Source organism: Spinacia oleracea, chromosome 2 (assembly GCF_020520425.1).
Source record: "Spinacia oleracea cultivar Varoflay chromosome 2, BTI_SOV_V1, whole genome shotgun sequence".
In the NCBI taxonomy this organism is placed as follows: Eukaryota; Viridiplantae; Streptophyta; class Magnoliopsida; order Caryophyllales; family Amaranthaceae; genus Spinacia; species Spinacia oleracea.
In genome coordinates, this window is record NC_079488.1 from 72,743,717 (window position 1) to 72,767,562 (window position 23,846).

The window sequence follows — 23,846 nt, forward strand, 5'->3', positions numbered from 1 at the left end:
TCATTCAATCCCTCATAAATCACCATACATAGTTCCCATTGTTCAAAAAGATGATTTGGACCAAGAAAATCTCCGAGTCTATAATAATACCTCCAAAATACTTCATTCTCGAATTGAGGAAAACAAATAGAAGCCATGTATATAAAAAAAAGGGAAATTTTATACACAAACGAAAAAAATATATACAATGTAGTCTCACCAAAAATAAAAGCTAAAAAGAAAAATAAAACCGTCTCCCCGGCAACGGCGCCAAAATTTGATAGGCTGTCGTACACCCGTCAAAAATAAAATCCTAACGAAACCTCCTAACAATGTAGTAGGGTAAGCAGGGTCGAATCCACAGAGAGATGGCTATTTAAATCTAGCTTTCAAGGTATGGCGAAACTAACAATGTCACGAAATTTAGGATTCAATGTTTAAACTAAAATAAATAGAAAAATAAACTAAAAGATCTAGGGCAACGGTTCACCATGTTCATAGTTCAGAATCAATCAAAACATCATCAACAACTCAAATATTCAAATTATCTAGAGCACAAGTTAATCCTACGGCCGGGTCTTAACACTCTCAATTCAACATATGCAGTACGATCGCTAACATAATCAGAATTGTTAGTTGTAGGTAAGCCTCTAAAATTCGATCTTTCGATTCTAAATCCTATTAGCATGATTTAATCAAACAATTGATCAGATTGCAAAGATTAACAATATAAACCTAATCAACTAGAAATATCAATGAATAATTAAACCATCAACAATAATAATAAAGATTCATAACATAAACATGGATTCCCAAACCCTAGAAAGCGAACTACTCAATCATGAAACGAACAATGAAAATCAAATCTAAGAATGAAAACATATTAAAAGCAATAAATAAAATAAAAACGAAAATCAATAATACCTCAAAGAATTACATTAATGGAGTTTGTAGAAAAACTATGGTTCATGAAAAAGAAAAGAGAGAAAAAAACGTGAAAGAGGAGTTCCAAGAGAATTAAAACCTCAAGGAAAAATAATGCATAAGGGAATACATTAATTCCCTTGAGGTATTTTAGTGTTTCCTAAATTCTAAACAAAAAAGGAAAATAATAATAATTACATAAGTTATCATTTAATTGAACGATCACGAGAAACGACGCAACGAGCCCGCATGGAAGTAGCTGGGCGGAGAAACCAGCGGGCCCGCTGGTGGGTCTCTGGTTTTCGCGCCCAAGGGGAAGATTGGGCCATCATTTTGGGCTTCGGGCGAAGCGGATAGTCAAGCCATCTTGTTTATGTCATAACTCTTGTTCTACAATGCCTATAAGGACGTGTGACCTGTCGTTGGAAAGCTCTTGAAGTCTAATTTCTGGGACAATAAAAATCGCCTCATTCGGACATGTAGAACTTGAGATATCATCAAAAGAGTGAACACTTGTCCGTTTTGATGCTTAGAAAAATAGCGTTTAGCTTCGTTGTTGACTCAAAATTATCCCTAGAGATATGCAATGATCCTCGAGTCAACATTCCATCCGTTCATCATCCAAATCAACTCATAACACTCCGAAAGCATCCAAATGACCGAAAAATCACCTGAAACATTAAGAAAACACAAACGGTGCGTATTAGAGTACGACAACGATAACTTATGCAAATGTGATCCTAAATGCAACTAAAATGATATAAATGCCTAATAATGCAACCTAAATGCGCCTAAAATACCCTATACAAATATGACTCATCAACATTGTAATAGTGAAATCCTCGCCACTACTCGTTTCCGTGATCCCCAACAGTACCTAAGACGAAAAACAAAACGGTGAGCCGAAGACTCAGTAACGAGTTACCCTAGCATCGTAACATCATTTCAATTCATTTTATTTAATAAACAGGGAGAATAGAATATAGTAAAACATTTAATAAATCATCATTTCAGAAGCATCATTTTGGAAACATCATTTCAGTAACATTATTTCAGGAGCATCATTTCAGGAATAACATTTCATTAACTTTTTCCTTTTAACAGTATTATTCTGGTCATCAGGACTTTACAGGAAAACATGGTAGGACGTCTCCTACGAACAGAGGAAGCCAGTGCTTCATAACAGGGGGAGTCAATGCTCCATAACAGGGGAAGCCAATGCTTCTTATCAGGGGGAACCTTGGTTCCATATCAGGGGAAGCCAGTGCTTCTTATCAGGGGGAACCTTGGTTCCATATGAGGGGAAGCCAATGCTTCTTATCAGGGGAACTTGACCAGTTCTTGCACTTTCATTTATCATGTTTACATTTCTTTTAATGGAACATTAATCAGGAAAATCTCATTCAATCGGGATAGTTCAATAAAAATATTAAATCTCGTTATTTCATAAAATAATTTCTTTCAGGAATAATAATTCATTAAATCAATACTTTGCATAAAGCTGCATTATCATAAAACAATTCAATCAAATCATACTTGTAATCCCGCAAATCATAAAACATCATTATAAAACATCAATCATTCATAACATCATTCATAAATACATTTCGAAATGATTGCGGGTACTAGCAATAACCGTTACCTCACTTTCGCGATTTGCTAAGCCTTTTCCTTGGTTCGTTCTTCCTGGGCTCTGAGTCCGAATTCTTTTCAAAAGGTCAAATTGTTGAATTAATATTAAAACGATTAATAATTTCAAAATAATAAATTTATAGATAATAAGTTTAAAATAAATATAATTTCATAAATTATTATTAAAAGAAATTTCAGTCAAAGTATATATTTAAAATCATCATTCAAAACGTACATTATCACAATATTGAAGTAACTTATAGATAGTGGATTTTGGGAATAATAAATAAAAATATAACGGTTTTTTCATGAAATGCCCCTGAGGTTTGCAATAATGCACCAAATACACCTGCGCGTTTCAAAATTCATAAAATACCCCTAAAGTTCCGTACTGTTCATTAAATGCTCCTGGATTTAACGGACGTTAGCTTGCCGTTAGTGACGTTTTACCAATTTGCCCTTAATTGTTGTTTGGCGCGATTTAGGTAACAATTGTGACTGAAATTCCAAAAAAAAAAAAAAACTTCTCAACTTCTCTTCTTTCTCTCTCCTTTCCCCTGTTCTTCAACCCTCATCAATTCTACTGTAACTGACAAAATTCTGGGTAGATCTTCAAGAATTTAGTGAAATTTGTTGCGTTCTCTTTTGGCGAGTTCGTGGGTGTTCGTTTGGTGAATTCGCGACAAAAAGGGGGCAACTTGGAGGCGATTTAGAGCTTCGGGTGCAGTGGACGAACAAGGGCCCTTTTCCTAGTTGGATTATCTACTTCAAGGTAATAATCCCTTCTTCGCTGATTTATTTTGCTTGTAAAGTACAATTTTTTTCGCGAAATTGATTAGGGTTAGGGTTTTGCGAAATTGTCAGTGATTTTTTGAAATTGTCAGTTGAGATTAATTGATTGGTTAGAAGTTAGTTATTCCTTGGATTTGTTGTAAATAATTGTTTGGTTAGTTGTAAGTTGTGATTGTGACCTGTTGAATTTCATTGTGATCATGATTGTGGTTGTTTATTGATGAATTGTTGTTGGTTGAATCGAAATTCATGTTTTTTTTCCTTAAATTTTCCAACTCAAAAACAGGCCACACCAAAGGCAAAAAAACCCACCCCAACAACAAAAAAGCCCACCTCAACACCACAGCAACCCACCCCAACTCCAGAACAATCAATCCCACCAGCACAGCAACCCACCCCAACAACACAGCAGCCCATCCCACCACCACAGCAACCCAACCCATCACCACAAACACACCCCACCCATTCCCCACCACCACAGAACACCCAAAATGATCAACCACCCCATTCCCCACCACAACAGAACACCCAAAATGATCAGCCACCCCATTCAACACCAACACAGAATCAGTCTGAAGCTGTTAAAAGGAAGGGGGCCAGAACTAGACCTACAGGGTTCAGGGTGAACAAAGTGACTGCCAAGAAAGCTGGAACTTGGGTATCCAAAGGGAAGGGCATAGGTAGGAAGGGTACAGGGAGGTCAAAGAGTGCAAGGGTGTTCACTGATATTGAGGATATAGGTTCAGAAGAGGAGAGTGAGGATTCAGATTGGGAGGAATCTGAACCAGACTCTGAACTAGAGGAGGATAAACTTGATGATTGGGTTGACTCTGATGTGGAGGCTGAGGTGATAACAGATGATGTGCCTGACTTATTGTTTGAGGAATGTTTGGATGGTTCTAGTAAGATGGATAAGGCCTACAAGAATGGAAAGATATGGACTCATCAACCATATGGGTCCATCAAATTAGAACCTTGGTTGATCTTTCCAGACAAGTCCACTTTCCTAGATGTTTTGAGGAGTTTTTGCATACAAGAGGGGTTTGGACTAAGTGTTGAGAGGGCTGACAGTAAGAGGTACACTGCAGTGTGTGCAATAGAAACTTGTGACTGGAGGATACATGCAAGTAAGATGTTTGACAGTGTCAGTTGGGCTATTAAGGGGATCAGTGGGTGCCACAAAACTTGTGGGAGATTAGAGGAGAACCCTGTGGTGATCTCTGAGTGGCTATGTAAGAACATGATGAGTCTAATTGAGGCCAACACTGAAATTCCTGTTGAGACATTGAGAAGGTATGCACAGGAGACATTTCAATTGAGGGTTAAAAAGAGATTGTTGTACAAAGTAAGGAGTATGGCAGTAGAGAAGATACATGGTGGTTGGGCTGAGGCTTATGAGTTGCTTCCTAGGTATGCTGAGATGATTAAACAGACAAACCCAGGAAGTTATGCACTGATTTCATGGGGTGCTACAAGTGGGGATGTGAACCCCAAGTTCAGAGCTTGTTTCTTCTCCTTTGCTGCTCAAGTCAAGGGGTTTTTGAGGGGGTGCAGGCCTATAATTGGAATAGATGGGGCTCATCTAAGTGGGTTTTACAAGGGAATCCTACTCACAGCTGTTGGCATTGATGGGAACAATGAAATATTTGTTCTGGCTTATGGGATAGTGGACACTGAGAGCTGTGATAGTTGGACACATTTCATGAGATGCTTGAGGCAGATGTTTGAGCAAGAGGGTTGCAACAAAGATGATTGGACCTTCATCAGTGACAGGATGAAGGTATATGTTTATTTTGCTCCTTTTTTGTTTCAATTTTATAATATTGCAACAGATATGATTGGCCTAAAATGAACATATCCTGTGTAGGGAGTTGACTTGGCAGTGAGAGATACTTTTCCTAGAGCTACTAGGAGAGTTTGATGCCAACACTTGTACATGAATTGCAAAAACAATGGATTTAGTGGATCTGCTTTCTTCAAACTGTTTTGGATAGCTGCAAATGCACACAATGAGTATGTGTATGGTAAAGCATTAGAGAAGATCACTGCTCATGATCCAAATGCTGCTGCATACTTGGACACATGCCAGGAGCAGTGGTCCAGGCATATGTTTGACCCTTCTGTTTGTTGTGATCACAACACAACAAACTAACGATTTGGTTCAACAAACTAACAATGAGATTTCAATAGAAATATATATATATATATTTCATAAATCGATTTACATGAAATATTATTTAATTTCACAAATTAACGAAACGATTATTTAAATCCAATTTTCAGCCAAAATATAAATATTTAATTATTATTTAAAATCCTTATAATTAACATAAGAGCAAATAACAACAATTAATTAGAGCTTAAATAAACAGTAAAACTCACTTTGGAAAATTTGGGCCAATTTGTTTTGGGCTTGAGTGTGGGAAATAAAGGAACAAAGTTCCAAATTAGAACTTTAGTTCCTGGCTTCCTGGAACGTGAAGCAGGCAAAGGCGCAAGGCCAAGCAAAGAAAAGAAGAGGAGCAAGCACGATGGGGGAGGAGAAAAGAAGGAGGTTGGCGGCGGGTCTGTGACCGGAGGAGGGCTGCGCGGAGGAGGCGGAACGCCAGAACGGCGGCACGGTGGCTGAGCGCGGAGGAGAGATGGCAGGGGAGTCGATTGAGGAGGGAGACAGGGGAGGCTGTGCGTGGAGGAGGGAGAGCGACGAAGGGTGTGCGGTGGTCGATTGAGGAGGAGGGAGAGAGAGGGCGGCAAAGGGAGTGGTGGTGGTGGGTTGTCGTGGTGGTGGCAACGGTCAATGGTGGTGGTGGCGGCAGTCACAGTGGTGGTTGTGGTGGTTTTTAGTTTGAATTCAATTTAAGAGGTAAATTAAAAATTAAAATCAAAATCGGATTTGAACCTGAAATTGAAATGGTTATTGTTTGTTGATGGTTGTTTTTGCTTGGAATTTCAGTCTGATTGCACAGCTATTTATAGCAATGGGGAATTGTCCATTGATGTATGTAGTGAGCTCATTTGCAAGGTTTTGATGACAAATGTCAAATGAATATTAAGAACATGGTGACTAACTGACTAAGGCTTTGAATTTCAGATTAGTGTCAATGAATTGCTGAATCACTTTGAGAATGAAAATGGAGATGACAAATGGAAAGTTGAGTTTGACTTTCATGGTAAAGAGATACGTGAAGGAGAAGAAGAAGGTGAAGAAACTGATTTTTGGTTTATTGGGTGAAATAAGGGTATTTTAGGAATTTAATAAATTTTCAGAATTTAATTACTTATTTTGGGCATTAATCTGAAAAAAAATAATAATAATTTCCTTGAGTAAAGTTAATTTTCAAAATAATTCTTTTAAATGCTAATAAAAATAAATTTAACTTTCGAATAAAATTTGTCGTTAATAAAAACGTTAAGTTATTTATAAATGACGAGATAAAATATAAAATATAACTAACCTCGTAAATATGAATTTAAATTTTAAAACCTGAAAGATAATATATCGTGTAACAATATTAAAATTCAAATAAAATTTCGTTAATCAAAATGAAGTTCGAAATTAGAATTTAAAACGGTTTTAAGCTAAATAAAAATAATTAAGCATAATTAATCGAGTTTTAAAAATTCGGGGTATTACACTCTTACCCCCTTAGAAAAAGTTTCGTCCTCGAAACTGGAGCTCAGTTGAACTTGCCATTCTTAGAAATCATACATGTCATACTTAATCGTTCAATTCGTTATACAAACATAACATTATAACATAATCATTCATAGGAAACATAGTCATTCGTACATCATATCGTTCGTGGGCGAATAATTAGAGATATTTCGTTTTCATTTGCCATTGAGCTTCTTTGCTGCAGGAATCTTGTCGTTGACTTCCGTTATTCGATTCGTTTCGATTTCGATCTCCGATCTTTTCTTCTACGTCAAACAACTTCGTTGACTAAGTTCGTTGCAGGGTTCGAGTCCATTCACGTGACAGGAAATACATTGTAGATATACGACTTCGCTACTTATCCTTAGTATTTTAAGTCGACAAACCTTGGGTTTTGGCGGTTAATTCTAAGCCATCACACGTCCTTTATCAAAAAAAATAATGCATTAATTAACTTTATTGTAATCTGTGTAAAATTTGAAATTCAAATTTGAAATTAAATTTGAAAATTTGGAAAAATTTCAAAAAAGAGGGCATCTTTAAAGATGTCATTTCAGCCAATGAATGACATGGTGTACAAGATTCCATGTACTCTACGAGTACAGGTAGATGTACCACCATCCCAAAAAAAACAAGTCTAATAAGTGGAATTTCAAATGACATGGGAAAAGCACGGATTTCAAATCCAAAAACTCACGTCTCTCTGTACTCTCTCTCTCTCGCGCGTGACTCTTTCTCTCTCTCGCGCGTGCCTTTTTCTCTCTCCTGCTTCGCCGCTCAGCCTCCAAGCTTTCTCTCTCTCGCCTCGCCACTTGAGCTCAGCCTCCAAGCTTTCTCTCTCTTGCCTCGCCAATTTATGTTTGAGGTACAAATTTCTAACTTTTTGGGTTTGTTTTCCCGCAATTTCGTATTTTTAGGGTTTGATTTGTGCGAAAAATTGCAGTCACTTGAAAAGTTTCTTCAGGAGAGGGTTAAGGTCGGCGCCTCGGCGGTAAGGCTGGTGCTCTTGTTGATCAACGTAAACTCTGACAGCAACTTCTCCCAGAGGTTTGCTCCCTTTTTCCTTTTTTTTATTAATTTGTTTTTATTCATCTGGATTATAGAGTTGTTGGTGGTAAATTGTTAATTGATTATTGTCTTTCGTATAAATTGTGATATTGCTCGTTGTTTCTGTATATAATTGGAGAATTATGATATTAGCTGTATTTGTTTGAGAAAAGAAGTAACTTGGACTGCAATATGGAACATAAAGCACTCAACCTCTTGAACTAATGTGATTGGCATGTGGGATAATACAGAATTACATATGATATTTCCTTCAAATACAATTTGTCTTCCATCTCAAAAGGTTGTAGCTCAAGGGTTGTAGACAAGTATAAACCTTCACTTATGATTCATACTTCGTATTTATTATATATGAGATGGTAGTGGACTAGTGGCCAATTGGTATCTAGAAAATGGATATTCAAATCAACAGCAAGTTATTCATGTGTTTGTGTGCTGTGACTCATTTTTTGCCATGAGTACAGATTCTCAAATTCTCAAGAAAACATTATGGATGGAAATTTGTACAGATTTTTTAGATCCCAAAATGATATAGTTACCTCCTCAATACCATGCTTAGACAGATAAGATATCCATCTTATAATATCATCCGTCATATGAACATGATGATCATACGCCTTCTTAATGGTCAGACTGAACTTTTTGATAATCCCAGAATGTTGATGATATTGCAAAAATTATCAATTAAAGATTGATGACTTCCCTTCCTCATATCAGAAACATTAAGGCAACTTAAAATAATTAAACAATTATGCTAAAGGTAGATTTTTAATACTTAGATGTATTAAAGGTGATATTAATTGAATGCTAAGCTGATTGTCCATAGTAATACATATATGATCAATGTGTTAAATAAATTATGCTATTCTTATCGCCCACAAGTTCACAACAATGAATTTGACTCTGACATTATATATACGGAGCAGGGGAAATTTGAGTCATCAAACTTGAAATATTTATTGAATCAAACTATTAATTTGGTTTGATCTTAATTTTAAAAGAGGTGTTGTAATGATTTATGCAGTTTAAAATGTCGGATGAAATGAGTATACAAGAGTCACAAGAGCACCCAATGGATAACGAATTAACGATGAAGATATAGAATTAGCTATGGTCGTTGTAGGTTTTATTATAGTAGTAGTTGGGGCATGGTATGGTCAAAGGTATAGGATAAATGAGATAACATGGAATGAATGCGACCGTGCTCAAAGACGAGCTACATGGATGAACACTTTAAGGACTGATAGGATATGTCGAGAGCAATTGCGTCTCGACATACGTCGTTTTGAGAAGTTATGTCATGTTTTGCAAACTAAGGGGGGCTAGTGACCATAAGAAATGTCACGGTGAAAGAAATAGTGGCTTTATTCCTTCATACACTTGGGCATGGTGTCTAGCGTTCTAGGTTTGTCTCGTCACCAAGTCTTAAGGGCGGTCAAGCGGTTCGTTAATGGCACAAATGATGAGTTCGATATGCTCAAGAACCTACCATATGATCAAAAATTAGATTGGATCTTATTATGTATTGACGGGTAGCATTTTAGTATTTTATGTGTATTAGATTGGATCCTATTATGTTTTATTGAATGTTATATTTGATATTTTGGATTTGAAATTCCAATCTATCCATACAATGTACTAGAATTTGAAATTCTCATGTTTCCCAAACACAAAATTTGGAATTGAATTCCATCATTTCAATTCTAGAAATTGAATTCTACTATTTCAAATGAATGTCGTGTATCCAAACGCAACCTTAATTAATTCTAATAAAATATCTAGCCACTAACCTATCACCACCTTTCCACCACAGACCCACGAGAATCACCGCAATACCACTCGACAGCCAACTTCCACCACCACCGCATTCTATCCAATCGTTGTCCTCCTACCATCACCACCTGTGCACTCCTACGCGTTCCCACTAGAGTACTTTGGTCTCAAACCATTTCTATGACGCATTAACACCAATTTCTTGGTGTCTCCTTCATCAACTTAGCGTCAACTTCCGTTGCAATTCACTGGGTAAGATATTTCATTATCCTTTAATTTTTTTTTTAATTGTTTATCGCTTAAAAATCTGATCTTTGATTCGTTTTTAGCTCTTGAGTTTTTCAATTTGGATTTTTAGTCTTCAATTTCTCCAATTCAATTGAATTGAAATCAGATTATGCCCCAAATTAGGGATTCGTCGGTATATTAGTCTTTTTTCCCACTTTATCATCCTTCAAAGCTTTATCCATCTAATTATTTTCCCCTAGCTCATGCCTACCTGTTAATGCACACCAACTGTTCGACAAAATGTTAACTGATGATCATTATCAATGGATGATTTTTATTTATTACTGAATTGGGGTTCTGATTATAGTCATTTAGTGTAGAGTAAACCACCCAGATTTGAATAATTGGCTCAGTACGACTCCATTGCATTTATTATCAGTGAGAAATTATAAATTTGTTGATTCTTCTATCATATGCTTACATACCTAGATTTGCAATTAATGTACTGTTTAATTACACTATAAAAATGGTTGAAGTTCATCCTAATGCAATGTTGAAACTGCCCAGGTGATTGAATAATGGACTGGTTCTTAATTGTGCTCTCTGCTTCTGTTCTTTGGATTGCCTCTTTATGCAAAATATTGCATGTATCGTACTTCCCCTCGAAAGGTCAGTATTTCAACATTGGTAGGTGCGTTGTTTATCCAGTTGATAGCTGTGTTATATTTCAATGAGCTTTGATACATGATTTTGGAATGGATACAATCTTGTTATAGTCATTGCAATTAAAAGATTTGTCATGATGATAGTTAATGTGATGGATAATGTATTGAGATAGATGTAGTAAATCTTGTTAGGTCAGTGGTTACAATAAAGTTGTAGCCATTCTAAAACTCTCTTCTTGAACTACCTACGTATATTTGAAGTGTTCTTTTTTCTCTTATGGAAATTGTTTTGTTATTTAGGTGACACCCTACACAAGAAGGCTATCTTGCTCGTAATTGCACATCCTGATGATGAGTCCATGTAAGTTGATTCGATTTTTCTGTTATGGCTTGCAATGGTTTTTTAATGCATGATGAGTTGACAAGATTTCCTCATGAAATTATGAGATGTATGCCCTTCGTGAAATCAATCTGAAATTAACCTTCAAGAAGCATCGGAATCTAAATTATCATTGACTACTTGTGTTGCTTTATGCCATTATACAATCCATCTGTAATTCCTGCATCTTGTTGATTACAAGTTCTTCACTGTTTTTTCAGGTTTTTCACTCCGACTATTAACTATCTGACATCAAGAGGGCATAATGTTCACATCTTATGCTTGTCTACTGGTAATGCATTTTCCCTACAAGCATGTATCTAAAATTCTACATCATCTCGTGTCTTTCTTAGTTAGCTAACATTTGCAGAGGAGTCTTAGCTATTGGTCTTGAGCTTTAGCATCATTCTTGCTTGCCTTGTTATTAGTAACATGGCTACTTATATTCTAGATCTTGGAAGTACTTGTTCTTATTTTTATCATCTCCAATTCATTTGGAAAGCTGCCCCAAATCATTTTGGGACAAAGTCCCAAAATCATTTTTGATGTGTGGTGTAAAAAAAAATGCAGTGAAGGTCAGTATTTAATTCAACTGTTTTCTGGCACAATTTGATCATAGGTAATGCAGATGGGTTGGGAAACATCCGGAAAGATGAGCTCTACAAGGCTTGCGCAATGTTAAAGGTGATGAATTGTATATGGCGTATTGATATCCTAGCTATGAGTCGCTACCTAGAAGAACCTGAAAGTGGATACTGCCTGTTTGTGATTGATGCTTATTGTAATGTTTGCTTCATACTCCGTAATAATGTATCTAGCATTGCAGCTAAGTTGATGCTTGGTGATAAACTTTCAAAGGATGAGGCGTTTTAGTGATAAAACTGTACCATTTTGAGATTGTGGTTGTTTCTTGACTGGTTTCAAAAATATTCTGAGCATCATTCTCTTTGTGCAGGTTCCCCTGAAGCAAGTGGTTATCCTTGACCATCCAGAGCTTCAGGTTTGAAAAGCTAAACGATTCAAATATTTTGCTTGTATAATAGTAACTAAAAGGCATTCCTCAAACGTTGAAAGCATTTTCTTGCTGTTACTAGGATGGATTTGGCAAAGTGTGGAACCTCACCGTAATTGCTAAAATTGTTAAAGATAGCATCAGGTCTCGTGGCATTAATACGGTGAGATCTTGTTTCTATCTTTTGTGTCTTAGTATATCTTTAAACTTAATTGTTGAGTATATTTTCTCTAGTATTATTGAAAAGAAATGATATTTTTTTTCTTTCTGTTTACTATTCCCTTTCATCAGCTTTTTTTTTTTTCCTTTTTTCCTTTAATGTGCTGCTTTGCTGAATTCTACTCATCATGGCATTTGCAGATAATTACCTTTGATAGATATGGAGTTTCTGGTCACTGTAATCACCGCGATGTGTATTTCGGTATAAGGTGATTTCACTCACTGTATCGGGTTTTTTACTCAAAATATGCACTTTCTTTAGATTAGTTACATCAAGTGTGCACTTTGAAGTTGGATGCAGCTTGTATTATTCTCCAAGTCTAGAAAACTGTAGCTGTTTTAGTGGATGGGGTGATTGGAAGTGAAATTCTAAAGTTACATGTCTCTTTGTGCTGTAACAGAAAACTCTTGATTGATTCTCCACAAAATAGCATTGAAGCCTGGGAACTGGTAAATTTCAGTGTTCTTTTCTGGTGCTTTTCCATTGTTTGTGCTTCATTGATGATCTGTATATAACCTGATTCAAGATCTCATTGTCTTGTTGGCTACTGTATTTGAGTTGTGGGTTTGTGTGTAATGAATCAAGTGTAAGGGAAGGGCATAATAGGTAGTGGGTAATATTAGGTAGAAGACAAATTAGATAGGTGTATTAGAATGATTATAAATAAGTGCACATTAGGTTATGGGAGGCATGTTGAGAATTTGGTAAACCTTAGGCTTTGGAGAGTGGTGACCTCAAGTCACTAAACCTAGAGATTGGCGGCCTCAAGTCCTACGTTACTCCGACACTTCATCGGACGGCTGGTGTCGGTGTCGACACGACCCGACCCGCGACACGACACACGACACGTGTCCGGGGAGGTGTCGACACCGGTGTCGGAAAAGAGTCCGAAATGCAGTGTCGAAATCGGAAGCAAAAAAAAAAATTGAGTAAAAAAATTCAAATTCGAAACCCTAGATCTAGAAATTGAAGGCCGGGGAAGACGAGAGAAGAAAAAACACATTGGGGCTTTTATTGTAGATAAAAAATCGTGCGTACTGTACTCTTCAATCTTTGATTTCACTCATGTTTCAGAATCATCCATGATTTCCGGCGGTCTTCATCCTCTGTTTTGCGTTGAAGGAGTTTTCTGTTTAGCGTTGGTGGAGTGGTGGGCGTGGTTTACTGATTTATTGGGCTTTGCTCCTTTTTCTTTTCTTTTTGACCTTTATTAAAAATAAAGACCTAAGGTGTGGGTCTGTCAGGAGTATGTGGGAAGAGGGAACAAACCCACGTGATATCATTTATTCATTTCAGCTTTTTTATATTTATTTATTTATTTATTATATGTTTACTTTTTGAGGGATTATATAATGACTTTTCAACTCTTTCACGACCTTTTATCTTATTTTGTTATTTTTATTTTATTATTTATTAATATTTTAATCTTTATTTTATTATTAATTTAATAGTTATTTTAAAACTTTTACAAAAAGTGTCGCTATTTTTTATCGACACTTTGTCTAAGAGCCGTGTCTAAAACACAAGTCAAGACACTCCTTTGACTGTGTCGGAGTGTCTGCAAATATTTAGATCGGGGTGTCGGATACTCCGACACCTTGTCGGACACGACACCGACACTCGTGTCTGAGTAACATAGCTCAAGTCACTACTTTTATCCCCTTTTGTGTTCTTCATCCATCAAGCTAATTAAATATAATTTATGCAATTAATGTCTGTATTTCTGCCATCAAACTATCAATTCATACACTTGATTCATTACATTGTGCCTGAAGACACAGAGAATATAGACATTGTATATTACTTGACAAAAAAAAAATACAGACATTATATGCTTATATCTTGCTAATATTCACAACTTTCTCATTGCTGTTACCAGGATAGCACCAGTATATTGCGCAAGTATATTGGACCGGTAGATATCTGGTTATCCATCTTTATGGCCTGGTGTCATTCTAGTGGGAAATCGTTCTGTCTAATCAATGAGCATCCTATTAAGAGCTTTCAAGCGATGGCACAACACACGAGCCAATGGGTTTGGTAAGTGTTCTATCACATCTCCAGTCAACTTCAGAGCATGAAAGATAATGTTCACTTTATACTATAACTATGAAATATTTGCTTTCCATTCACTTTCTCTGCCGTCGACAATCAAAATCCATAACCTTATGTAGTCGCCACCTTTCTTTTGTACTCTTCCGATTATTCCGGCCGAGCCTACTACTTTCTATGCCTACATCTCTTTGCGGTTAAAACAATATTTTGTCGGAAGTAAAAGGTTGTACAGATTTGACCCTAGAGGGGAGCATTAGAGATCACTGGATTGATAGTTTTTATTTAATTTCTCTTTCCTTTAGAAGCTGCATTCTCTCTTGCTGACGATTTATGAAAATTTGCAGGTTTAGGAAGCTATTTGTATGTTTCTCCAGTTACACGTATGTGAACACACTTCGAAGGATTGAGCTCTAGGTTTATGATTCAGAACTTTAGGTAAATTCTCTAGAACCTTCTTAGTTTAGGTGAAGTTTGATTTTTTTTTTTTCACAACTCGTGATACACTGCCAAATTTGTTGCATCCTGAGGGGAAAACGAGTTTTTGTTGGTAAAATTTTGGAATATTGTTTTGCAAAGATAAGCTTGTTTGCTCCAATGGAGACTTGGGTTAAGTATTGGAAAATAATGGGTCCCTGTTCTATTGAGATTGGAAGTTGTTAAATGTCAATAAACGATAAGTAATTCCAGTAATTTCCAAGGGCTTAAGGCAGCACTACTTTTTCTCTTTTCTCATTTGTCATTTGTTGCATAGTGCAGTTTGGATTGGGTTCAGTATGGGTGATGATTCATTCGGATCGTTTATGGCTCTATTAGGGGCTGTGTCATGTTTTTGTTGGAGTCATTAGCTTATTATGATAATTTAATCAATACTATTTACCATACTTTTGGATTGTGTCAATTTGGAAAGGGGTGTGTATTTTTCGGGTATAGTTCAAACTTGGGATGTATAATTTGGACAGATTAACTAGGTTTTGGTTAGTTTTGCTAGAGCAATTGATGAACCTTTTTATGAGTAGGCAATGGGTAATTTTTATTTTTATTTGAATGTCAAGAATAAGTCCAAACAATGGAGCACCATGGAAATAATGACCAACATGATGCCAAATTTGCCAATAATGAAAGTGTGGCAGGCACACTCCGAAATGAAGCAACCATGACTATGAGAAAGGGATAAGCAAGTTAGATATGAGCCTCCACATAAAACCTGCCACGTGGCGGATAGGGTATCATCCAACCTTATATTACCTCTGGAAGACCCCATACCCAGTTAGTTATCCTTAGAACAATTCTTCTTCTTCTTCTTCTTCTTCCACCTCCCCTAACACAAACCAACCTTCTTACTAAAAATAGTAGTAATGGCGGCGGCAGCAGCAACAACAATGGTGGCAGCTACCTTGGTAAGAAAGCCGCAAACTCCTCCTATGTTGGGAGCACTCCCTACCAACGTTGGCCAGGTCATGTTTGGGCTAAAGGCTGGTGGTCGAGGAGGAAGGGTGACAGCAATGGCTACCTACAAGGTAACCTTGGTTACACCTTCGGGTAGTCAGGTGATTGAGTGTGGCGATGATGAGTACATCTTGGATGCTGCTGAGGAGAAGGGAATGGACTTACCTTACTCATGCCGTGCAGGTGCGTGCTCTTCATGCGCCGGAAAGGTGACCTCAGGCAGTGTGGACCAATCAGACCAGAGCTTCTTAGAGGATGGACAGATGGAAGAAGGCTGGGTTCTCACATGTATTGCTTACCCTACCGGTGATGTCACTATTGAGACTCACAAAGAGGAGGAGCTCACTGCTTAATTCATTTTTAACTTTCCATTTCTTTTGCTTAGTTTCTTTCTTTGTGGGATAACTGCCAAGGGGATTTTCTCCTTTTTCTGGTTTTTGTACTGCTAAGGAAACAAAGTTTAAGGTACTAGATTTAGAAATCAATCCATTATTTTGCGGCGGTTTTAAATTAAAAAGTGACTTATGGTTTAGAAACGGAGGGTGTAGTATCTTTTGTTTTTTAATCATGGTTCGTGGCAATAATGTTCCATATATCTTTTTGAGCAATTCAATTGTTAGAATCTATTCTAGATCGAAAACCAAACTCTTATCTGGTAAAATGATGGATTATAAGATTAAGGTTAAATAGAAATTACTACACGTCTACACAATTAAGAAACTATACATCCACCCTCGGGAAAAAGGTGTATCCTTTGAGAAACAAGAAACAAGAAACTTGCCCTAGTCCTACTTGAATTCAAACTCGTGGCAAACCCATCTTGCTTTGGCTTCTTCTCATATTTCTCTCCAAACTTTATGTGTATCCCTTAAGTACAGTTTTTTCGATATAACTCGGAAAATACATTTTTTATACTGTTGATCCCGTATAATTACGACTCACGATGTAGTTAACATGTCTAATGTTAATTTATGATTTCAACAAGGACTATGAGCCCTTAGCTGAACCAGCCTGCCAGCCAACCAAGATGATAATTAGGTGCTACAATCAGCTTCCAAATCCTTGATCAACCATGACATAAACACTTGTAGGAGCCGGAACATTCGACTCGATAACCACCCGATTTTCCGACACATTACGCAAAGCATAATTCGGGAAAGTATTCCCACTCGTACTTAACGTGTATTGCACGTGTTTTATGAGGTTCGGAAACAAAAGAACCCCATTAAAATCTGCTGTGTAGGTACTTCCATTCCCGTGAACTGACGACCTTGCAATGGTAGCCTTAGCATTCATCCCTTTGACACTATTCCGATCAACCAGAATCTGATCGACATCTCCGAACGGGCCATCTAGTTGTACAATATCAATTCCATTTCCGGACCCTGCAAAAATATTGTCCACAATGTTGACACCATTTGCAACACCCTTGACGGACTTAAACGAAATGAACGCATCTCCTAGGAAGAAGTTGTTGGCAATAATAAGTTGTACCGGATCTTCTGCAACAATCCCGGTATAATCCATATACGAGTTTACGATCCTTGTTTGGGTTAAACCCGCCAACTTCAAATAGATACCAGTTCCTCCAAAGCCGGTTGCTTTGTTATAACAATGTACCCCAGACAGAAGGTTAGCTTGCCCGGAAAGTATTATCCCTGTATTAGCTGAGAAAATGACGACATCACTCACGACATTGTCGTTCCCCATTAAGGTTATTCCTGTACCTGTGAAGTTCCTCTCACCCGGATCTTTCCCAGCCGTGATATGTTGACCTAGAAAGGAGTTTCGGATCAGAGTTTCGTGGCCGCTTTCTACTCGAACACCCTCAGACATGAAATGAACAATGTAGCAGTTGTCTATGCTAACTCGAAGAGAATTGATAACAGCAATGCCACCACCTTTATAGTTGCAATCCAACATAAGATCTCTGAATGTTATGTACTCGAAGCTGTAGGATGAGGCACTAAGGTTTTGGTCTGTGGAAGAAGAAGAAGAAGTTGTGGTTTCTTTACTGTTTTGAGAAGGGGGTGATGCTGAAAGTTCGATGAGATATCGATCAGTTGGAAAAGTTTCTGATGCTCGTAAAGTTCCTCCATGCATCTGTTGAGCAAAATCATATGAACATTGAAGATAGTGATTTAATAGTTCGATTCAGGAAATAGGCAAACTTTTTGCGTAACAAACTTCAACCTAAATCATCTTTACGGACGATATATTTATTTTACTTTTAATAAGGAAATAAAATTCACGAAGACTACCTGAAACCATCATCTGATTAAGGTAAATTTGCGAAAGACAACCTTTTTATAACCACTTTTTTGCGAAAGACAACATTTTATAGTTTTTTTTTTTTGCTAAAACAGACCTTAAACTAAATTAAATTTGCGAAAGACAACCTAAATGAGTTTTCAGGCGTTGATCCAACGTTTTCCGGCTTGACTTGCCCTGTTTTGCTACTTACACCCTATTTCCCTCCCTTTTTTCCACTTAAAACTAACTTGGAGCCAAAAATCAAAAAAAAATCCCCAAAATTTCTTCTCTTTTGTGTTCTTTCTTCCCCCAAATTTTTTTCCGCCCAATCTTCCTGCTGAATCATTGGGATGAAATTGATGCAATTGCTTCTCAATTAGTTGTTTTTCAACACTCTACAACTAAATTTCGGTAAGTTTTGTTCATTAATTTTGTGTAATTTTGATCAAAAAAAGTTAGGGGTTTTCCCCCAAAATTGTGAATTAAATCCATTTTGTGGGTGAAATTACAGGAACTTCTTTAGCTTTATCGAGAGTATTTTTTTCTTTTAGGTTTCCTTGCTGATGGCGGCTGGAAATGATTATTCCTACATATTGTTTGTTCTTTGTGTGGGAAGCACTTAATAAAAACATTTTGACGGAAGAGTTTCTGAAAAGATTGAATTTTGTTCTTGATAATGTTACAGCTTATTATTTCAAGAGCGGGAAGAGTTTGATGATGTTCTCTTACCCTCATGTCCTTAGTTCAATGTATTAGCACTTGGCCTCATTTTGGTATGTGTTGGATCATTCTCAAAGATGTTTTCGTGGCACGGACATGGTGATGAACGGTTGCATTGCTGAAGTGTGGAGGGTGTTTTAGATGACAAGTTGGGGGGGGGGGTGCATTTGGAGAGTAAGAAACAACCGACTTTTGGTAATGATGAATGCTCAAATCAAGTGTTAGGTTGGGTGGAACTTTTTCCCTTTGTAGATGGTATGCTGCGTTAGCTTAGGGCTCAAAAAAATTTTGGGGAAGGAGGAACACAGAAGAGAGATATTTGGGGGGAGTTTTTTTTTTAGCTCCAAGTTAGTTTTAAGTGGGAAAAAGGGTGTAAGTAGTAAAATTGGGCAAGTCAAGCCGGAAAACGTTGGGTCAATGCCTGAAAACCCATTTAGGTTATTTTCACAAATTTAATTTAGTTTTAAGGTATATTTTCGGAAAAAAGTTTATAAAATATTGTTTTTCGCAAATTTACCTTTGATTAATGAATAAAAATCGGGATTTTTTTAAAGACAAATCTCGATGTAGTGAAGAGATCTTGTGTATCCTTTTAAATGAAAAATAGAACCCGAATGCCAAGAGCATGCAATTGATGACAATGGACACGTATAAGGAATTCATGTATTTGTAAGCTTACTTTAGCATTAAACAACATTATAAGAAACCTAACCCATGCTTAATTGACTACAAATTTCAATGCAATTAACAATAATTACTTCCAGTTTTCAATGCATTACGTTGTAAACTAAAGAGTTTATTGGTGTCTTTTAGGTGAAATTTGTGCCAAATATCAACGCTATAAGTTTCATCATTATTACTGTTGTAAACTAAGTCCAATGACTCCAATAATATAATTGTTCAATAAATCAATACGTTCAACAAATATACTCTCCCTCAAGAAATGAATTGCATACTTTAGAAAACTGGAATTATAAGTCTAGTTCATAACAGATCTATCCCGATTTATGTATTATTTGTTCTAGTTGGGACCATCCGACATCTAGTTCTAGATTCTAGATATATTAGTAAGTGTTGGGTCCATAATGAGAAAAATAAAAGTTCTAAACGATTTGATAATAACAAAATACTCTTGGAAGGTATATACATATTGATATATGCTTAAAACATAACTTTTAAAAAAAATAACGAAATACATCGATCACAGGTCCATCAGCTAAATCGTCAATGGAGATTAATTTCTTTATTTGATAGGGTTTTCTAATTGTTTTAAACGTTATTTCTTAGTACGTATTTCCTACGTCAAAAATAAAATCCAAAGGGTTACAAGATGGTTTTAATTAATTATATTTTCACTTGTCCTGAATTCTACTATTTGAGTATCTAACTTGATGTCATTTTATTGTTACGTTTTCACACGTTAGGTGAAGAAGACGAGGACACTAGAAGATAGTTCAATAAATGGAGAAAAGTGCATTTATAGTTCAACTACAAGTCTATAACTTTGATTTTATCATTACAATTTGACGGCAAGACCCCTAATAAATGTGGCATCTTCAAATTCGTTTTCTTTTCAATGTTACTCCCGTACTTTTGTATGTTGCGGGAAATTGATAACAAGCTTTTACCAGACGCTAACAATAATGCCAGCATTCACCTCTAAACACCCAAAAAACATCATTTCCTATATAAAGTATTGGAAAACCATGTTATAATTCTTCCCTTTTTTTTTCTTTACGTTTGACTGTTTACACGCTTATTAACGACTAATTATTGTGCATTGAGATTCCTCTATTTTTTTATTTAAATAATGAAAATTATGTTTATTTATAATATTTTCGCTTTTATCAAAATTCTAATACTGGAAAATAAGAAAAATTTAATGTCCTAATAGAAAGTGGGAAAGATTAAATGACCCAATGAATTTACTCCCTCCGTCCCGGAATACTTGACTTATTTTCCTTATCGGGCCGTCCCTTAATACTTGACATGTTTCTAAAAATGAAAATATTCTAACAATATTATATTATTTCTCACTCCACCCCTATTAACCCACCTACCCCCTACTCCATACAAAAAATAATTAAAAATTGAACCCCTACTCTCCCCCAACCCCACCTCTTAACCCACCTCCCACTAACTACATTAAAATAATACCCCACTATCAACTACTACCTATTAAATTAAATAAGTCAATTCAAGTCCCTTAAACTCTGTGCCGGTCAAACCGGGTCGAGTATTCCGGGACGGAGGGAGTAATTGGTTAAAAATATAATGATTTAATACAAATTTTGATAGAATATAAAAGAAAATGTAAAGAACATTTTGAGACACCCAATAAGAAAAACGTAAAGAACAAAAAGAAACGGAGTACAAGATTAATTTCCTGTCTACCACACACACTAAACATAAAACATGTTTTCCATACCATATTCATATTGTTGAAAATGTAGGAATTGTAGCAAAGAAGACAACTGAACTTCATTTTCCAACAAACATTTTGGACTGATCGAGGCAGGTTAAGTAGAGTAAAAGAAACCAGCAATAAAGTCTTGCAATTACTCATAAGTCCAACATTCAACTAACCCAAATAGTGGTCGTCAAATTATCATCATAGATTGGTACGCTAGATCTAGATTATAATAGATTTATAGTCATTTCGAAGTTTGTCTAAACTTATTTTTACTCGTAAATAACTAAACCATCATAATCACGTTAAAACTAAAACGTTATTGATCGTTTTCATCGTCAATATCTCCATAATGTTGAGGGAATCATTTCACCAGATTGTTTTTGGACGGATGGAGTCATTACCAACTTAATGTACTATGTACAGTGATTCGTCCTACTCCTAGCGTGACCTTGTTCGAAGTTCGATGGACACATTCGAGTTTTGGTAAATTGTTAGTCACACAAAGATATTCTTTTATGAAAGTAAAGTCAAAACAATGATCTCAGTTCAACGTTTTTGTCAAATTTTCTCTCTTTACTAGGTGAAATCTATTTCTCACTGTTGAACTCTTCAACTTAGATTTTTCTTTTTCATCTTTCCTCTGTTTCACTTTCAACCAAGGCCCTGTTTGGTAATCAGTTGTTACCTGGTTCGACTACTAATTAACCGTAATTGTTTGTATTAGCTAGTTTGACAATGTGGTTGAATTAGTTGTTTGGGTAAAGTATTAACTGTTTAATTTGTACAAGAACTACTAAGGACATTGAAATAAAGTGATTTAGATTGATAAAAATTTTAATTTTAGATAATATTGGGAGACAATTGTCATTTTACACCATTTTTTCAAACATTTATAGCAAAAGCTCACATATTAAAAAATTTCATCCTAAAATTCTCTTCCAAACCTGTTATAACCGGACACTTCCATTAGCTTTTTGAAATGGTCAAATCTTTAATTCAACTAAAAATAACTATCTTTCCTCCAAACCTCTTCTAACCAAACATCCCGATATATCTTATTTTCACTCGATCATTTTATTTGCTCCAAAATACCCCTATTTTTTTCGTGTCGAAAATAACTAAACATGTGTGCATGTCCCTCCCAATATGTGTACAAGTCCCACTCTAAAAGACGTAAAAATTCATTACATACCACATTATTACTAGACAAGAACATTTACTGAGTTGACGAGTCATCAGAAACAGAGGAAGAACAGGGCAAGAACCAAAGCAATAACAGTAACAATAATAATTAAGGAAAATAAAAATAAAAAAGTGAACGTACCACAATATTGCCAACGTTAATGGTCGAAAATCGAAGAGGACGACTAATTAAGTAAATCCCACCATCAAGATGAATCTCTACACCACCAAGATTATTAATCCCTTCCATCAAAAACCCATTGCTTATGCTATTGCTCGCATCCGAAAGCGCCTTTGTTAGCGCTTCCGTGCTATCGGCTTTCCCCGTTGGATCGGCCCCATACGACGACACGTGAAATACACGTGTATTCGTTGTCGTACCCTGCATCAACGACAACCATCTCATTTAGTGCAATTGTTGTACTAGAAGAAATGATATGTGTCATTCCTGGTGTCTATTTCAATATACAGTACAGTTAAAAAAAAAAATACCGGCGGGGGAGAGAAGGTGGGAGAAGGAGAGATTAACGAAGAAGGTGGAGAAGAAAGAGATTCTTTAAACGCCTGCATTTTCCTTCTAATAACGTCGTCATGATCATTCTCATGAAGAAACCGGTCGCGACCGCCCGGGAAATGGTGGTCCGACGACATCGAATTTGCCCCGCAAACCTCAATTAACATAAGATGGGTCATTAGTTCTATTATTACAAGACAATTAAGAAGAAGGAGGAGAGCTCTTGTTGTCATTAGTGAAGCTCTCATTTTTTTCTCTTGTTGTTGGAAAAAACTCACCTAAGAGAAATATGTAACATATAATAAATAGGGTGTATATAATATGGTTTTAAGGAGGAGAAAGAAAAGGTGGGACATGGAAAGATTAGGGCCTAACTAAAAATGAGACAATTAAGCAAAGAATATGGAATTAAGATCCTTTTCCTAATGACTCATACATTTAACACCCTCACTTGTTAGTTTGTCAGTTTTTGTTCTTTTTTTTTATTAATTGCAACTTTTTGAGGTTAATGTTTTCAATTAACATCTTATTTATTTACCGTAATTTTTCAAAAGGCGAAACCCTCACCCCCTTATTACAAATTGTTTAAGTGTATAGCTTTGCTTTGGTGCATTAACTTCTTTGTTTGCTTTTTTATGATGGAAAAAAGAAGTAAACAAGATGTCTTACTTACCAATTTAGTACCAACTTTTTGCTTTTTATGGATGTAGTGATTTACAAGTGGCGAGACATGTGTGGTGGGTTATTTATGATGAAAATGAAATGTAAAGTTAATTTCATCAAAATTGTATGACAAGGTAAAAAAGAAAAAGTATTGAAAATGGTTACGATTATAATGACAACAAATTGAGCCGAATTACTAGATTGGTAAATTAATTAATTAATGTGTATGTGTTAAAGAAAATCAATGTCATGTGAAGGTTATGTAAAGGAATTTAA

At 36.1% G+C, this 23,846-nt stretch overlaps 3 protein-coding genes across 8 annotated transcripts; 2 read left to right on the forward strand and 1 right to left on the reverse strand.

Moving 5' to 3' along the window:
• Positions 1-7,641: 7,641 nt before the first annotated feature.
• Positions 7,642-20,505, forward strand: LOC110801269 (probable N-acetylglucosaminyl-phosphatidylinositol de-N-acetylase). Of its 6 annotated transcripts, none has more exons than XM_056837002.1 (13): positions 7,642-7,847; positions 7,926-8,029; positions 10,616-10,717; positions 11,014-11,074; positions 11,314-11,384; positions 11,712-11,776; positions 12,048-12,092; positions 12,187-12,267; positions 12,465-12,532; positions 12,725-12,773; positions 14,204-14,364; positions 14,724-14,814; positions 20,223-20,505. In XM_056837002.1, exons 3-12 carry the CDS (start codon positions 10,627-10,629, stop codon positions 14,791-14,793), a joined length of 762 nt encoding a protein of 253 aa, XP_056692980.1. In that variant the 5' UTR covers positions 7,642-7,847; positions 7,926-8,029; positions 10,616-10,626; the 3' UTR covers positions 14,794-14,814; positions 20,223-20,505. The 6 variants fall into 6 exon arrangements, with proteins under 6 accessions (XP_056692980.1, XP_021862306.1, XP_056692979.1 ...); XM_022006614.2 differs by lacking the exon at positions 20,223-20,505 and adding an exon at positions 9,861-10,072 and having other exon boundaries at positions 14,724-16,456; XM_056837001.1 differs by lacking the exon at positions 20,223-20,505 and adding an exon at positions 15,432-16,456.
• Positions 15,735-16,178, forward strand: LOC110801270 (ferredoxin-2). The gene has a single exon (XM_022006618.2). The coding sequence runs from the start codon at positions 15,735-15,737 to the stop codon at positions 16,176-16,178; it is 444 nt and encodes a 147-aa protein (XP_021862310.1).
• LOC110801268 (polygalacturonase QRT3) lies at positions 16,474-23,513 on the reverse strand. The gene is made up of 3 exons (XM_022006613.2): positions 22,886-23,513; positions 22,536-22,775; positions 16,474-17,928 (listed from the first exon to the last, which is right to left on the reverse strand). The coding sequence occupies exons 1-3, from the start codon at positions 23,153-23,155 to the stop codon at positions 16,873-16,875; spliced, it is 1,566 nt and encodes a 521-aa protein (XP_021862305.2). The 5' UTR covers positions 23,156-23,513; the 3' UTR covers positions 16,474-16,872.
• Between the last annotated feature and the right edge of the window lie 333 nt (positions 23,514-23,846).

What these genes read in the sequence shown, in the direction of transcription:
- LOC110801269 (XM_056837002.1), top strand. Translation starts at nt 10,627, where the DNA reads ATGGACTGGTTCTTAATTGTGCTCTCTGCTTCTGTTCTTTGGATTGCC. An exon ending in ATCGTACTTCCCCTCGAAAG is followed by an intron (nt 10,718 to 11,013) that starts GTCAGTATTTCA and finishes TTTGTTATTTAG; the next exon opens with GTGACACCCTACACAAGAAG. An exon ending in CATCCTGATGATGAGTCCAT is followed by an intron (nt 11,075 to 11,313) that starts GTAAGTTGATTC and finishes CTGTTTTTTCAG; the next exon opens with GTTTTTCACTCCGACTATTA.
- LOC110801270 (XM_022006618.2), top strand. Translation starts at nt 15,735, where the DNA reads ATGGCGGCGGCAGCAGCAACAACAATGGTGGCAGCTACCTTGGTAAGA.
- LOC110801268 (XM_022006613.2), bottom strand. Translation starts at nt 23,155, where the DNA reads ATGAGAGCTTCACTAATGACAACAAGAGCTCTCCTCCTTCTTCTTAAT. An exon ending in CCACCTTCTCTCCCCCGCCG is followed by an intron (nt 22,776 to 22,885) that starts GTATTTTTTTTT and finishes TCGTTGATGCAG; the next exon opens with GGTACGACAACGAATACACG. An exon ending in TTAACGTTGGCAATATTGTG is followed by an intron (nt 17,929 to 22,535) that starts GTACGTTCACTT and finishes TTTGCTCAACAG; the next exon opens with ATGCATGGAGGAACTTTACG.